Source organism: Bipolaris sorokiniana (genome assembly GCF_000338995.1).
Source record: "Bipolaris sorokiniana ND90Pr unplaced genomic scaffold COCSAscaffold_3, whole genome shotgun sequence".
NCBI lineage: Eukaryota > Fungi > Ascomycota > Dothideomycetes > Pleosporales > Pleosporaceae > Bipolaris > Bipolaris sorokiniana.
The window spans coordinates 2,492,319-2,507,404 of NW_006911897.1; the positions used below are offsets into that span (position 1 = coordinate 2,492,319).

The 15,086-nt window shown below is 51.0% G+C and overlaps 7 protein-coding genes across 7 annotated transcripts; 2 read left to right on the forward strand and 5 right to left on the reverse strand.

Annotated features, from left to right (window-relative positions):
* Nucleotides 1-461: 461 nt before the first annotated feature.
* COCSADRAFT_81874 (uncharacterized protein) lies at nucleotides 462-2,581 on the reverse strand (the record flags this gene model as incomplete). The annotated part of the gene is made up of 2 exons (XM_007699179.1): nucleotides 462-2,336; nucleotides 2,441-2,581. The coding sequence occupies 2 exons, from the start codon at nucleotides 2,579-2,581 to the stop codon at nucleotides 462-464; spliced, it is 2,016 nt and encodes a 671-aa protein (XP_007697369.1).
* A 245-nt stretch (nucleotides 2,582-2,826) lies between these two features.
* COCSADRAFT_168983 (uncharacterized protein) lies at nucleotides 2,827-4,338 on the forward strand (the record flags this gene model as incomplete). The annotated part of the gene is made up of 2 exons (XM_007699180.1): nucleotides 2,827-2,846; nucleotides 2,898-4,338. 2 exons carry the CDS (start codon nucleotides 2,827-2,829, stop codon nucleotides 4,336-4,338), a joined length of 1,461 nt encoding a protein of 486 aa, XP_007697370.1.
* A 336-nt stretch (nucleotides 4,339-4,674) lies between these two features.
* Nucleotides 4,675-6,415, reverse strand: COCSADRAFT_352823 (uncharacterized protein; the record flags this gene model as incomplete). The annotated part of the gene is made up of 2 exons (XM_007699181.1): nucleotides 5,526-6,415; nucleotides 4,675-5,468 (listed from the first exon to the last, which is right to left on the reverse strand). Exons 1-2 carry the CDS (start codon nucleotides 6,133-6,135, stop codon nucleotides 4,675-4,677), a joined length of 1,404 nt encoding a protein of 467 aa, XP_007697371.1. The 5' UTR covers nucleotides 6,136-6,415.
* COCSADRAFT_293574 (uncharacterized protein) lies at nucleotides 6,371-7,750 on the reverse strand. The gene has a single exon (XM_007699182.1). It carries the CDS (start codon nucleotides 7,737-7,739, stop codon nucleotides 6,606-6,608), a length of 1,134 nt encoding a protein of 377 aa, XP_007697372.1. The 5' UTR covers nucleotides 7,740-7,750; the 3' UTR covers nucleotides 6,371-6,605.
* A 144-nt stretch (nucleotides 7,751-7,894) lies between these two features.
* Nucleotides 7,895-9,757, reverse strand: COCSADRAFT_137194 (uncharacterized protein). Its single transcript, XM_007699183.1, has 3 exons — nucleotides 9,347-9,757; nucleotides 8,831-9,292; nucleotides 7,895-8,778 (listed from the first exon to the last, which is right to left on the reverse strand). The coding sequence occupies exons 1-3, from the start codon at nucleotides 9,476-9,478 to the stop codon at nucleotides 7,939-7,941; spliced, it is 1,434 nt and encodes a 477-aa protein (XP_007697373.1). The 5' UTR covers nucleotides 9,479-9,757; the 3' UTR covers nucleotides 7,895-7,938.
* Nucleotides 9,758-10,053: 296 nt separating this feature from the next.
* COCSADRAFT_179400 (uncharacterized protein) lies at nucleotides 10,054-11,099 on the forward strand (the record flags this gene model as incomplete). Its single annotated transcript, XM_007699184.1, has 2 exons — nucleotides 10,054-10,434; nucleotides 10,516-11,099. The coding sequence occupies exons 1-2, from the start codon at nucleotides 10,125-10,127 to the stop codon at nucleotides 11,097-11,099; spliced, it is 894 nt and encodes a 297-aa protein (XP_007697374.1). The 5' UTR covers nucleotides 10,054-10,124.
* A 381-nt stretch (nucleotides 11,100-11,480) lies between these two features.
* On the reverse strand, nucleotides 11,481-13,289 carry COCSADRAFT_197553 (uncharacterized protein). The gene is made up of 2 exons (XM_007699185.1): nucleotides 12,868-13,289; nucleotides 11,481-12,798 (listed from the first exon to the last, which is right to left on the reverse strand). Exons 1-2 carry the CDS (start codon nucleotides 12,947-12,949, stop codon nucleotides 11,777-11,779), a joined length of 1,104 nt encoding a protein of 367 aa, XP_007697375.1. The 5' UTR covers nucleotides 12,950-13,289; the 3' UTR covers nucleotides 11,481-11,776.
* Between the last annotated feature and the right edge of the window lie 1,797 nt (nucleotides 13,290-15,086).

Sequence of the window (15,086 nt, forward strand, 5' to 3'; positions counted from 1 at the left end):
CACCTCTGCATGCTGAATTCAAACTGCCGCACTCGGTAAGAAGTCAGCTTCAGGCATTGATTATAGTGGGTTTCCGCTCGTTCCCCGATGGACCCTCGTTGCTCCTCCTTCTCCTTCTTCGTCGTAACGTCTGGACTCGGGGCGGACATGGGATGTTCCCTGTTTTTTTTTCGGAGAGGGAGGGGAGGGGGCGCTTTCGCCTCTTTTGGGTCTCCCCACCACCAACCATCATGATCTCTCTGCCCTTGGTACATGAGGGATTAAATCACGCCACTTACAGTCACAACATGATCTCGAGATATTTACAATGTAGAAAGATGAGCTTTTGAATTTCTAATATACCTGATTTTGCGCCACATTGAGCCAGATAGTCGTCAAGAAGAAAGTCATGTTTTACCACCGTCCTCCCAAACGCCAGCCATGCAATCATAAAGTGAGCTTCCTCATTACGACATGAGAGCTTAGTCCACATACTCCGACCTGACCTTCTTCGCTCTCTTCTTGTTCGCCTTGAAATGCTTTTTGCTGTTCATCTTCATCTCTGCTGGATCAACATCCTGCTCCAGCGCTGCCATCATCTTGGCTTTCCTGCCGCTCAACTCCTTGCCTTGCTCACTATACTTGTAGTGGAATGGTTGGCTGACCTTAGCCATTCCTTGGCCTGGGCCAAAGAAGCGCTTGTCCATGCGTTGTGTCTTCTCGCCTTGAATAGGTACGCCACCGTCGAAGTCGTCGTCCATCAATGATGCGCCGTCTTCGGGCATGTCTGCAAGAGACGTGTTACCGGGAACGTTTGCAAGAGGGTGGTGGCGACGCTTGGCAGGTAGATGATTCACATCGTAGAGCTCGCGGTTAAAGTGCTTCTCGTCAATTGGTGGCTCTGTTGGTGGTGGGTGACAGAACAAGATCTTGCCCTTGACGTAGTCCTTGAGAATGTATCGCGCTGCTCGCGATTCATCGGGTTGGCCGAGACCCTGAGTGGAGAAGCCTCGAGCAATAGCAAAGGCGCGCAATATTTCTTCAGAGGTAAGAACACCAGTGCCACCCTCCTCAAGAGGGCGAGGATGAATCTTCATTCCATAAAGCGCTTCCAAGAATCGCTGTGGAATTCGCCTGGCAACAAGACCTGCAGGGCCAGTGTACTCTCGCAGTTGGTCAATTGGAAGGACACCAGCGCACACAAGCTCAGCCTTGGTCGTCGCAAAGTTGGGGAACACAAGACCAGGGCAATCGCACAAGACGACCTTATCGCTGAGGTGAATAGTCTGGAAGTGCTTCGTCTTTCCCGGTGTTGCAGACACAGACACCTTCTTGGCGCCGATCAAAGCGTTGATTGTAGATGACTTTCCTACGTTGGGGTAACCAACCAGACCAATTGACGTCTTGCGCGGCTCGCCATTGGGACCTGTTTCGACATCTGGTGCATGTTGTAGGAAAAGCGCCTCGAGATCTTCTGTTGTGAGAATTCGCGTTCGCTCGTCACCATCTGCGCCGGCACTGCTCTCGCCAAGAACGTCGACGGTCTCCTCATCTACCCACTTTTCCTCCTCTTCTTGCTTATCTTGTAGGTCAATCTTCTTGGCCTCCTTCGCAAGTTCATCGTCTTCCTGGTCAACTTCTTCGTCTTCATCCTCATCCGAGTAGTCCTCTGAATCGCCTGATTCGTCACTTTCCTCCGTCAACCCACGGGCTTCGTTCATCTCCTTGGCCAACTCAGCAGAAAAGAACTTGAAGTTGATACCAGCTTCAGTGAAATAGTCGGCCCAAATTTTTCGCTGCTCCAGTGTCATCATATCCGCCTTGTTGACCAGTAGCAAATTGTTCTTCTTGGGGTCCACTTCCTTGACGTAGTCCTCCAAATCCTCGGATCGGAACATGAGCGGGTTTCGAGCATCCACGATTTGCACCACGAGATCGGATCTCTCGATAACACGCCATAGTTGCCTCCATACCTCGAGGTTGCGCTCAAAGGGTGTCATGAGCAGATCGTTGTTCTCTTGCAATTCCGCCAAGCCTCTTCGCCACTGTAGTAGCGCTGACCTTTCCAACTCGTCCAACTCTTGCGGTGTAGTCTGCGCATCCCATTTTGGTCGCCTCGGTACCGTCAACCTATTCCTGTTCTCCTTGTGTCTCCGAGTGACATTGCGCTCCTCAGCCGCCGAGAGGAGATATGGGTTCTTCTGGTCCTTGTGAATGATCTTGACGTTGTTCATCTTCTCGGCGGTAAAGTCGGTACCAGCCAGTTCGGCGGTCGAGAGGAAGTCGTCAAGAGCGCCTTGTTCGGTGACTGAGCGCATCTTTACCCATGCCGCCTCCTTCTTCTCGTTGGTGATGTACTGTAGGATATTAGCATGATCCAAACTAAAAATTATGAGTCTTCTAAACAACTGCGCTACTCTGCGCAGGCTTACGACAAGACTCGAATACAATAATTTCATACCTTTTCGCCATTTTGGCCTGTTCGCTCGATTCCCTGGTTAAAGTTGCCCCTCCGCATGTCCGCGCCCTTGCCCTTGCTGAACCGATCGTTCATCAGGCTGTTGCCCAGCCCGACGCTCTTCTTGGACTTTGCGAGCACCATGATTGCTGCTAATTCCAAGTATTCTGTAGTTGTGGTGTGTGATCCCAAAAGAGGGGTGTGAGTCGAAAGAGAAAGTTGAGAACCAAAGTTGCCCCACGTCATTCACTGGTTCCACTCGCCTAAATTATTTTTTGAGCGCCCGACGCCAAAAGACCCTTCGTTTGTAAGCGCGATTCCCCAGACTTCCACAGCCAACACTTGCCACTTCAACACATATCCGAAAAAAGGCACACCACACCTGCAAGATGCCTCGCCGAAAGTTCATGTAAGCAGAGAAATTGTGCGTGCTGCGATACCCCGCTAACCCCGCGAATAGCGATAAGAAGACGGCGATAAACTTTCGCCTCGTGCACCGCGCACAGAATGACCCGCGAATCCACGATGAAGACGCTCCGCAGATGGTCTTTGCCGAGACCGTTGCGCCAAATCAACGCGAAGTATCAGAGCCTGCAGGAAGTTCGCGAGCGTCGCAATACTCGGCGGCGACGGGACGAAGCAAGATCAAGTCAAGACGTGATCTAGAGAGCGAGTACGGATCGAAAGTGCGGAACAATGAGGGTGAAGCCGCCAACTATGGCATCTTCTACGACGACACCGAGTATGACTACATGCAGCACATGCGCGACCTGGGCAGTGGTGGTGGTGATGCATACTTTGTCGAGGCCAAGCAAGAAAAGAAGGGAAAGCAAAAGATGGACTTGGCCGACATGCTGCGAGACGCTTCGCTCAATGATAGCAAGAGCCAGGCCGATATGAGCGTGAGCAGCAACATCAGCAGTGTGAGCGACTTTTTCGGCGAGGACATGGCACCCTCAGAGTTTGTGCGGAAAACAACATACCAGGACCAGCAAAACATTCCAGACGCCCTTTCAGGCTTCCAGCCCGACATGGACCCGAGGTTACGAGAAGTGCTCGAGGCTCTCGAAGATGAGGCCTATGTTGATGACGAGGAGGATATTTTCAACGAACTAGCACAAGACGGTTATGAAATCGACCAAAGAGAATGGGATGCCAGCGCCGACTTTGATGACGACGAGCGAGACCCAATGGATCGCTTCCTGGACGAAGAAGATCCCGGTTGGGAGACCGACGACACAATCAAAGCATCGTCTCCCAAAGTCAAAGCCACGAAGGCGTCTGAAGACTCTACGGACCCTTCATCCCTCCCCGCACCAGATGCAGCGCCTGCCCCAGCTGACGCAGAAGACATGGCGTACCTAAAGGAATTCAAAAAGTTCAAGGAAGACGTCAAAGCCGCCAAACCCAACAAACCCACCGACGCACCCGCAGACACGCAATCCTTCATCACCGGCGCCTCCGCACTCACCTCAGGCGGCCGCAAGAAGAAGCGCAAAGGCGCAATGACTTCCACATCCGGCTACTCCATGTCGTCCTCCGCCCTCCACCGTACAGAAGGTCTCACCCTCCTCGACCAGCGCTTCGACAAAATCGAAGAAGAATACGCAAACGACGACATCTTTGACTTCCCCGACGACGCGTCCATGGTTTCGGGAATGAGCAAAATGAGCGGTATGACGGGAATGAGCCAGTGGTCTAGTAGTCAGGCTCCGCCTTTGCTCCGCTCGGATTTCGACTCCATCATGGATGATTTCCTGGGTAATCACCACACGCAGGGTAAGCGAAGGGTTAAGAAGGGAAAGCAGCAGACGGGACTGGAGCAGTTGGATGAGGTGAGGAAGGGTCTTGGGGCGCCGATTGTTAAGCCAAAGGATCATTTTAGCGTGCTAAAGGCTTGATTGAGGGCTGTCCTGCTTTTTTTGTTGCTTGCATGGAATGGGCGTTTTTTTTTCTTGGGAGGATTTATGAATAGGTATGGGAACTGGTCTTCCCACTTGATGTATACATGTATACCTACATGTCGGTGTATGGAATTTACGACGTTGATGGGTATTATGAAAATTATTCTTTTGGTTCGCGTAGTCTCCTAGTCACAAAAGTCATCAATCTTTGTGATTGTGTCGTAGTATTATCTGATTCATTCGTTCATTCATCAACATCGTGATACATGACCCTATCCTCCAATGTACGTCAAACCCTTCTATACCCACAACCCTACTTCCCTACCACAAAATCTAAGCCTTGGGCTCAACATTAATCCCAGTAACCCCTTTCTCCAGCGCCTTCTTACTAACCAGTCTAAACCCACCAAACAGCATGAGCGCCGCCAACGAACCCAACACAACAGCCAACGTAACAAACGCGCCAATGACACCCCCAATCTCCGGAGAAAGCGCACTGCTACCACCCTCCTTCTTGGCCTGACCCTCACTCTTTGCCACAAACGCAGCGCACGATCCCGCCGTGTTGCCGCACTTGCCGCACCACTGCTCAGTGGAGGTAATAGCGAACTCGCCCAGCTTATCCTTGAACTCAGCCCACGAAAGCGCATCTGCCTTGCCGCCGAAAAGCGGGTAGACGGATGGTTCACTCGCATTGCTGGCCGTGCCGTTGTGGAACAGGAAGCGCACCTGGAGGTCATTTTCCGCAGGGAATCCAGAACCGACATCGGCAGTAGTGAAGAGCTCGAACGCCATGGAGCTAGCATAGTCGACTACGCCGGTGAAGTCCTGGTTCACACTGGGTAGGTCCGCGAGACCGAAGAAGGACAGGAACGTGGCGTAGGCTCCGAATTGGATGCCGAGTTTGCTGGAGCCCGAGGTGCGGATTACGTTGGTCATGTAGGAGAGGATTTCACCCGCGAGTTGCATGCCTGCGACGGCGCGCATGTTGTCACTGGCGTTGTAGGCGAGGCCCCATTCGTGGGCGTTGGCGAGGGTAGTGAGTTGGTGGAGGGTGGAGTTTGTAAGGGCGTCTGAGTTTGGGATGGTGGAGTTGTGGATTTCGGCTACGTGGAGGATGTCGTAGACTTTTTTGGTGTGGTTAGAGAGAATAGAAAGGTAAGGGGTAAGGGGAGATGACATACCGATGTAGGCGTTCTTGTAAGTTACTTGATCGTCGCTGATGACACCGTTGATAGAAGGAACAAGGGACTTGTAAAAGCCAGAGGTGCTCGAAGCAAGGTCTTTGTATTCTTGGCTTTCAAAGTACGAGTTTGAGCTTGCTTTTGCGTTTTGGCAGCTGGAAGCATCTTGGAGCCAGCCAGAGTCCTCTGAGCCAGCACCGGTTTCAATGGTGTTGACAGGAATCAGCTGGTATCCGTCCATGGGCGCCTGGACATTCTGGCCGTTGGCAAGAGTCGAGACAGTCTGGACAGGGGGGTACAGGCCCTGCAGGAACCCCATAGCAGAGTTTTGGAGAACATTGTCGACGGGTGCTTGAACCTGCAGCTGTGACAACTTGACTTCGTCCTCGTTGATGCCGCGAATCTTGGAGTCACCGGACAGGTAACGTGAGCGGTAGTACTGTCCAGAAGTGTAAACTTGCTCGTATCCAAGCGTGGTTAGGTTGGTGGGAGTAAGAGCCTTTGGTGTGCGGTCGCCATGGCGGTGGAAGACATAAGCACCAAGGACGGTCTCAGCAGCCTCGGCACCAGCAAGCATGGAGAGGGCGGAGAGAGCAGCGACGGACTTCATGGCGGGCAATTAGAGAATTTTCAACAACTGAAGCTGTACGTGAAAACAGGCAAAGCAATTGAACCCAGAGCAGAGCGACAAGGCTTGTGAGCAAAGGTGGGATGTGGAAACAATCACAGCGGATATAGCAGGGCCTTATACTCTATCATGAACTTGTCAAACGCGCCCCGCTAAGTAAACATGAGGTAAGCTCCGGAGAGATTGGATATCACGATCCATGAACCCGTCCAATCTGAACAATGACGGCCCATATGTAGCGGGGCACTTGCCCAACGTGCAGGCACTGCGTGGAATGGTGGGAAGTCGGGGAGGGGCATGCAAGTGGGGTACGGACTGAAGCGTGACAAGCTTTTCCGCGCGAATAATGTTTGGCTGGCATGTGGCAGCAAGGACACGAGTGGACGGCTCAGATAGGAACTCATCAGGTGGGCCGACTGGTAAGTAGTGGTAAGGATGACGAAGCACATAGTCTACTCGTCGCTCCCATACAGTATTTCGCAAACCCCACCTATCGGCACATCAAGAACGGCGTCTGTGCCGAAGCTCCACAGGCTCTTCCAATCCACATCACTGGATGCATCGAATTGGTACGCAGACAAGGAGCCTCTACGGCTTGGAGGCGCACTTGCTCGGCTGCCATTTTCCTTGTCCTTGTCCTCGAGCTTTTCTGTCAGTAGCCTGGGATCGCGTACAATCTGGCCCGTCTTCTTGTCCACGGCCGCAATCTGAGCGCTGTCATCTACCAAATTCTCGCAGCTGCTCAGCGGCAGCGTGAGGTAGCGCGTGTTATAGCTCGCAAGCGCAACGTAAATGTAGATGACCAGCACGACCAGCCAACAGGGCACAGCAAGCGCCCACCACCGGTTGGGATAGTAGTGTATGCCCATCTGGTGTAGCATTGGTGCTGGCACGTAAGCCCAGAGGATGTACATGAGGAACGCTGCCGAGCTGCCCAGATACAGCGCAAAGCCATAGTACTCGTACGTTGGGACCTTTGGTGAGGCGCGCGGGACTGTTGGCGCATGCCGTGCTGAGTTGGCAAGGTTGGTTGTGTTTGATGTGGGTGTGCTCGTCCCATTGCTATGCGACCCAGCCCTGGAGGTATCTACGTCGGACGAGTCTGGTGTCGTAGGTCTCGACGTCGGTCGGCTGAATGCAGGGCGAAGGAGCGAGGTGAGCGATGGCGATGGCGGTAGGGGGTTCGGCGGTCGATTGTAAAAGGGCGGAAAGAGGGCGGTCCCTGTGTGAACATGTTGCTGGAGATGTGTGTACGACTTGGATGTGTAGAGACCCCGAGATACAGGCGCATGCTCCTCTTCCTCACCCGAAGACTCACTGCCTATGTCTTCTACTGCGAACGCGCCCTCATCATCATCGTCATCGTCATTGTAGTCGTCCTGGTAGTCTTCTACAGAGGCTGTCTCAGAGACGGCACTGTTGGAAACCGGCGACAGCGGGTCTACATGGGGAGCGGACCGGAGAGGAGATGTAATGTTTTCGTCTTGCTGGCTCTCTCCATTGTACATGCGCAAGGTTGGTAAGTTGGGCGTCGACTTGGAGTAGAAGCCCGAAGGCATCGAGTTCCCCCTACTCTGAGGTGACATGTCGTTGGTCGTCTGGCGCAACGGGAGCCGCATGTCCTTTGCGTGCTTGAGCCTCACAATCACGCGTTCGGCGCTAGAATCGGAACCATTCCGAATCATACTTACGACTAGTTGGCCATCCATATGCCATCACCCTTCACGTCATTATACAACACTCAACACTCATAGGCTTTTATTTCTAAACATTACGAGATCACATCTATAGCTTGCTAGCCTCTCCGCTCGTCCTGTTCAGATACAGAGGATCTTGGGGCTCATAGCCATACTTCCTGCAAAGCTCCTCACCCTTTTTCTTCTGCGCCTCGATCCTTTGCTTGTGTGCTGGTCCTCTCTTGTTCTCGTTCCTGCCAAGCTGGAGGAGATGCACCTCATCTGGTCCATCGACAATGCGCATCGTCCTGCCTGACGCCCACATCTGTGCCAATGGCGTATCTTGGCTAACACCAGCACCACCGTAGGCTTGCATCGCCCAGTCAATCACCTTGAGGTTGACCTCTGGTACAAGAACCTTGACCTCGGCAATTTCCTTGAGCGCACCCTTGGCGTTGGTCTCGTCAATCTGGATAGCAGCATTGCACACAGCAAGACGGGCAGCGTCAATCTCAATACGCGATCGAGCAACACGCTCCAGCATGATGCCATGCTTGTTGAGTAGCTGGCCGAAAGGCTTCTTGCGCTCGTCGTTGATGCGAGCCAGGAACCACTCCAATGCCTTCTCGGCAGAGCCAATGCTCCTCATGGCGTGGTGGATACGTCCGGGGCCAAGACGGCCTTGGATAATCTCGAAGCCGCGGCCCTCGCCGAGCACCATGTTGCTGGCAGGCACGCGGACATTCTCAAATGTAACGTGTCCGTGACCGTGGGGCGCATCGTCGAATCCCATGACTGAAAGCATACGGTGGATGGTGACACCAGGCGTGTCATTGGGGACGAGAATGACCGACTGTTGCTTGTACTTGTCGGGGTTGTTGGGGTCCGTCTTTCCAAGAACGACGAAGATCTTGCAGCGAGGGTCACCGATGCCCGATGACCACCATTTCTAAAATCATGTTAGTCATATGGAGCGGAATAATGAAGAAAAGAAGACGAACCTGGCCGTTCAGGACGTAGTGATCGCCGTCGCGCTTGATGCTCATCTCAATGTTGGTGGCATCACTCGAGGCGATCTGAGGCTCGGTCATCAAGAAGGCAGAGCGAATCTTGCCCTGCAGCAGCGGGTCGAGCCACTGTCTCTTCTGTGCCTCACTGCCGTACTTGGCAATGACCTCCATGTTGCCAGTGTCGGGGGCGGAGCAGTTGACCGCCTCGGAAGCTGTTCGGCTCTTGCCCAGGTACTCGGCCATGAGCCCGTACTCGAGATTGCTGAAGCCAGCGCCCTCCTTGAAGTGCGCCTTGGGCAGGAACATGTTCCATAGTCCAAGCTCCTGTGCCCGCTTCTTCAGGTCCTCCATGATGGATGGGTGTGCCGAGAAGCGCTCTTGTACGCTCTGGCCGAGCTGGCGTGCGTATACGGCATCGGCAGGAATACATTCTTCTTCGACAAACCTCTCTACCTACAGCTCCAGTTAGTACGAGCTTTGTGGTCCTTGATTCCTCAAGCTCCTTACAATGTCGAGAGTCTTTGCGGCTCTTTCGCTGACAAACGGCCGAGCAATGGCGGGAATGCGTTTTGAAGCTGGAATGTGGCCATTCTGGCTGTTACTCAGCAAATCATAGGCTCGGTCGTATGGCACAGACATGTTTGCGTATGTGTGAAAGGGGAGATGGATTCTGGAACAACAAGACGAGGGGAATCCGGGGTACTTTAACAAATCGTGTGGAGGCGGCGCATTGGCGGCTATGAAGGGTGCAGTTGCGCTACTCCACGTCAAAAGTTGCCGAGGTATATTGCAGATCGACTCCGCTTTGATCTAGCTCTGCTCAATATCTCACACCATGAGCAGGCAATGGCTTGCCGATGAAACTGGATACGGGGTTGGCAAGGGACCAAGGCTGCTGCTAGAGTCCTGTTGGCATTGTACATATGTAGTTCCTGTGTCAATAAATAGTTGCTGGGGTAGTGGGTAGTTATTAGTTAAATTCCTTGCTGACGTAACGCGTGATAGCCACGCGTTCGGTGACTGCCCATGGCTCTAGTGAGCAGATGAGTTGACTAGCAACAATCAAACCCGACTATTACAAACACACAGCAGACACAATCCCAGAACGCTTTACGGAACTCCCCCGTGAGCTAATCGACATGGTACTAACAGAGCTCGCCCCTTACACAACGACGACCCTGTCTACCAGTGGACTCGTCTCCGCCTGCTCTCTCGTCACCTCAAGGCTTCAGTTGAGCAGCATTTCCGAGACTTTTGGTTACCTAGGCTGTCCTTTTCCATACCCATGCAAAGTATTTATGCCGATGCTTTTGTCATCTTTGAAGCCCTCGAAGGAAAGAGGACCCAATTCGAAAAGAGGGATGGAGACGCAAGTCGCGAATATATAGTATTCGAGGCAAATAGTGACCCAGAATATTTGGAAATGTCTCTTGAAGACGACCTGGATAGATGGTTACATAAAGTCACCCGTCCAGAGCTCTGGCCACCATGGGAAAATAGTAAATACGCGAAATCCATCATTGTTCGACTTGGCGAAGGCACACTGAACCAAGGCTTCACAAAAGGCGGTATCATCAGCGACACTGCCGTCTTAGGTATTAGAATCAATGCCAAGATGGACAGGTGGCAAATATCATTCGACTAAAAGTCCATATTCACCCGGCTTCTCACCGAAGAAGCGTTACTGCAGAGCTTTCGCGACCAGCTACTTGCAGACTTTCTACCGAAGATTGAGAAAGTAAAGAAATGGGAAAAGAGACAGGCAGCTATATACGGCTTTCTGCGCCTTCGCTACCAATTCCAGCGCAAATCCATGCTAGCCACATATCGCGACTACGTCGCCGGGTACAACTCATCTGACCTCTCTCGACTCTTCGGTCTTTGCGTGGAAAATTTTGACATGACATTGTACGTCAAGGAACCCAGAGCGCGACACCCTGGAGTCTTGAATCAGCATTTCGATACTGATGTTTTCACCCTTTGCGGCGAACAAAGCCTCGTCTTTCATATTCCCGGCTGGCAAACTTGGACTATCTACCACCTCGCGCGCATGCGTATCCTCGATGAAATGGTCGAGGACGAGGTGTTTCCCGTTGAGGACTTATCGGGCGTGGATGGGTGTGACTACATCGATATGCTCGTGGACCAGATGGTAGTGCTGGATAGGAAGGAATATAGTGACGAGGCACTTGAGAGGTACATGAGGGGTCCGGTCTTGGACATCAAGGGTTTCTGGGCATTCACAGAATTGTTATACTGATAATTTTGTTCATTTAGTCTCTTGTACATATATCTGTGGCCTTTTGTCGTGTGAAGATGAACACACCTAGTGTTATACAAGTGCCTGATTTCAGCACCAATAAAGCTTGTAATCTCAACGCCATGAGCTCATGGAATGACTGTACTACTAACCGTAACAATAAAAATCATCTTCGACGATAAACAACCAACATAATATCATCTAATGTATGCATCTTTTATAGTACCTTGAATACATCAAAAATAGCACTATCTCCCCTCTTCTCTATTCTCCATTCTTCCAGTTTACCCATCTCATAGCTTCAAATAAAAAAAGAAACAAATGCCTACAAGAAACTACGTTTTTCATCAAGCGAACCTTCCAAAAAGAAAACATTTCTTCCTCAACTCCAAGATACGCCTCCAAACCCAGCAACTACCCGTCCCATCTGAATTTTAAAAAAAAACCAAAATTAATTCATGACTTCATTAATCAACCTAAACAAAAACAAAACAAACTCCTTAGTTACACATAAAATCATCCAAGAACCGCAAAAAGAAGAAAAAACCCGCACATCCATCTTCCATCCCTAAAACCCCAACTCGGCATAACCAAAACCTCCCACCATCAACCCTCTCTCCATCTCTAGAAGAAAAAAGATAGAGAGAAAGGAAAACTCCCTTCTCTCTCTCTCTCTCTCAAATCCTGCCCCCCTCAACCATGTCCCTAACCTCCTCCCTCGAAAACCACCTCGGTCCCCCCTCCCCGTCCTCACACTCCCTCCACGCCCCACACACCTTATACTGACAACTATAAAACGCCTTCCTACGCCCCCTACCATCCACCGCATTCATCGCCACCAACCGCATCGCACGCGGTGGATTGCACCAACAGGGTTCACTGGGCGTGAGACCCCGGGTGTCGGCGAAGCCGTTCCAGGAGCGGCAGGAGAGGTTGGTGCAGAGGCGGTAAGGGCGGCCGTTGTTGATGTTGGTGGATTTCGTGGTGAGAAAGTCGTTTCGGGAGGAGCATTTAGGGCAGTTGAGGCCGGGGTTGAAGGGCGGTGGGTTGGGGGGAAGCGGGAAGGTGGTGGTTGTTGGAGCGGTTGTTTGGCGGGAGGGGAGGGTTGTGGTGGTTGGGGAGGAGGGGGAGGAAGAGAGAGAGGGGGAATATGGGGAAATGGGGGTGCTTGGGACGGTGGATTTGGGGCGGAGTGGGAGTGGTTTCTTGGTTCTGGATGTTGGAGAAGAAGAAGAAGAAGAAGAAGAAGATATGGTGGTTTTCTCCTGGGCTTGCACGCTTCCCTTGTTGGCGGCAAAAACAAAAGGTTGCGTAGTGGTCTCTTCTTTCTTCTCGTACAAACGTGCTGGTAGGGGTGTCTCCAATAGACTCTTCGGCTCTTGTCCGTTGGTCGGCTTAGTATATGAGCCTAGCTGCACATCGTCTGTCGAGTATCTTCCTCCCTTGTCAAGGCGCTTACGCATTGGCTTGATGGGCCGAGCTGCCATGTCCTTCTTTTCATCTTGTTCCTTGGTGTTTGAGGAAGAAGGGCTGATATCATCGGGATCTAGGGCAGAGGAGACAACGGTTTGCACCTTGGATGAGGAGTTTACCGAGTAACCTGGTGGAGGCGTAATTCCCTCCTTGGCTTTCGAAGTTGTCTCGACAACAGGTTCTTTGGTTGGTATTATAGGATCAAGAGCTGGCTGTCCATGCGGCACTGCGATAATTGTTAGTCAAACGAAGACTAGTAAAAGCGAAAAAGGACGGGATATACGAAAAACCTTACCATATGGGTACCTAACAACAGAGTCTGGATATTTCCTCCGGCGTCCGGAGCAGCAACAACAGAGCAGACCAAAGAAACCCATTTTGCAACTACTCCGTTTCGATCTAGTTACCCAAGTAAATCGTAGTTACAATAGTATGAACTTGCCTACTTTCATCCAACCCATAAATCCCGGAAACCCAACACTAGTTAAATACCCAACATAACCCTCCCCAAACCTAGGCACCACCCTCCTTAAAACCAAGGCAAACAAGCCAAGCTACCGAAACTAATCCGCCTGCACTCAGCCTTGCCTACCCCACGCGCTACACAGCCCCAGAAAACGATCAAGCAAGGAGAGGAAGAGTCGGAAGCAATACTCCGCAAAAACCCACCAGCTATCCAGTAAGAAAGGCGTCGAGAGGGAAAAGAAGGCTTGAACAGCTAAACTGCATACCTACCGGTCGACTCGCGGACGGGCATAGCCGCCCGTCTTCCTCTTTCACAAGGGTAAGCGAGGCAACATGGCTTGGCAATAAACAGCCCGTTTCCTCTTCCCCCAGACTTTTGTGGGATGCGGTTTCGGATATGGTGGTAGCCTATCAATGCATTGTTTTTTTGTGGCTGGGTGATGTGGCTATGATACGGATTGTTGCGGGATTCGAGACGGTGGTGGGCTTTTTGGTGTCTGGGGTTGAAGTCGGCGAGGAAAGGTGATTGCTCTTGCATGGCTTCGGTGATATGTCGGGGAGATGTTGGGGGCGGAAAGGGGGGGGGGATCGTACAGATTGATGGAGGTGTATAATCTGGGTTAGTTGAGACGTGGTTGTACGGGTTTTGGTTATATGGAGTTTCTGGCTTAATTTGCAAGCTGCACTCGTAAGCAATTGTCAAAATTCTTTGTTCAATCGTGAAGTCTGCTCAGCATTGTGAGAAGATGAAGATCTTAGGCATTCAGGTCACATCAATTTCTGGTTTATTAGTCAAGATTGATAGGGGCTGGTCTTTGACAGATAGGCTACAGCCATTCCTTTGAGAATACCCACTGTGACTGAGGCAATGCATTCTTACATGATACAAGCGCCAAAGCCTCGCCATGGCAGGTAGAAATGATCCTCATGTAGGCAGCCACGTATGATCGTGTTGGCGAGAAGAATGGTATTGAATTAAGAAGTGGATTCAAGATACGGAAGGGAAGCGCTTAGGAGGTCGTCAAGTAGGTCGTCCAGATAGAAAGATACGATAACTATGGCTTTACCCCACCCTTGTGACAAAATAGAATTAAAATCGGTACGAGAGCAGAGAAAAGTACGCCATCCAGGCTGGAGTCGACGGTTTCTATGTTTATGATGCCTAAGGCGTTTTTTGTTGCCGCCTGTTGATGTAGGGAAACAGACCATGTTGGAATCGGACAGTATAGCATATACGATGGACTAGTCAGGAATAGGTCGAAATAGCATTTGGAAGGCTGAACACTGCTTCGAAAAACTTAATTAATCGAAATGTCGATCGACCGGTATATCTTTGCAAAACTTCTGAAAGCCAATTCGTGTAATAGCGCATCCACTTGAAACAATATACCAAGTGAAAAGATGTGTGAGAATTCAGTAAAAAATACATATTATGTCTGATTGGATTTGTTAACATGCAAGATTGACTTGAATGTTGCACCTGGCATATAAAACTTAACTACTACTAATACAATACGTTCAGAAGCAGTTGATGGCAGTTAACTCAATCACCACAACGCATGAGTCATCACGTGTCCAGTTAAGAACTTGAATATATGAGAAACATCAGAAGATACTTGATTACAGCCCAATTATATTCATGTGCCGCACGTCATGGCGTTGTTGAGCGCCTTGGACTAGCACCAACCACCCTTTGTCGGTAATGTGACCAGAGGACCCCTCTGTATCATTCGTGCTGCAAACATTGAGCTACAGAGAAACCAACGGTAGCGCCGTCATATTCTCACACCCTGTGAGCTAGCCCGAGTTGCGGAAGTGGTGCTGGTTGGAGAGCCAAGATTTCGGTATAAGTTTAGGACCAGTTTAGCCGTGTAACTGTTCTGATTCTAGCGCGCAGACTAAGATCCCGTAGACACCACATGGAGCACAGGGGCTCGGGAAATGAAACTGTTGAGACTAGGCTGTGGTTGTTCTTGAGAATGGAACGAATTGAAGATGGTATGTTTTACAACTAGTGACGAGATATGCAATGCAGGTAAAGAGTAGTGT

Bases quoted from the DNA above. Each gene is read 5' to 3' on its own strand.
- COCSADRAFT_293574 (XM_007699182.1), bottom strand. From the start codon at position 7,739: ATGTCACCTCAGAGTAGGGGGAACTCGATGCCTTCGGGCTTCTACTCC.
- COCSADRAFT_137194 (XM_007699183.1), bottom strand. From the start codon at position 9,478: ATGTCTGTGCCATACGACCGAGCCTATGATTTGCTGAGTAACAGCCAG. The intron at 9,293-9,346 runs GTAAGGAGCTTG...CTGGAGCTGTAG, and splicing joins CCGCAAAGACTCTCGACATT to GTAGAGAGGTTTGTCGAAGA. The intron at 8,779-8,830 runs GTTCGTCTTCTT...ACATGATTTTAG, and splicing joins ACTACGTCCTGAACGGCCAG to AAATGGTGGTCATCGGGCAT.
- COCSADRAFT_197553 (XM_007699185.1), bottom strand. From the start codon at position 12,949: ATGGGTTTCTTTGGTCTGCTCTGTTGTTGCTGCTCCGGACGCCGGAGG. The intron at 12,799-12,867 runs GTAAGGTTTTTC...CAATTATCGCAG, and splicing joins TGTTGTTAGGTACCCATATG to TGCCGCATGGACAGCCAGCT.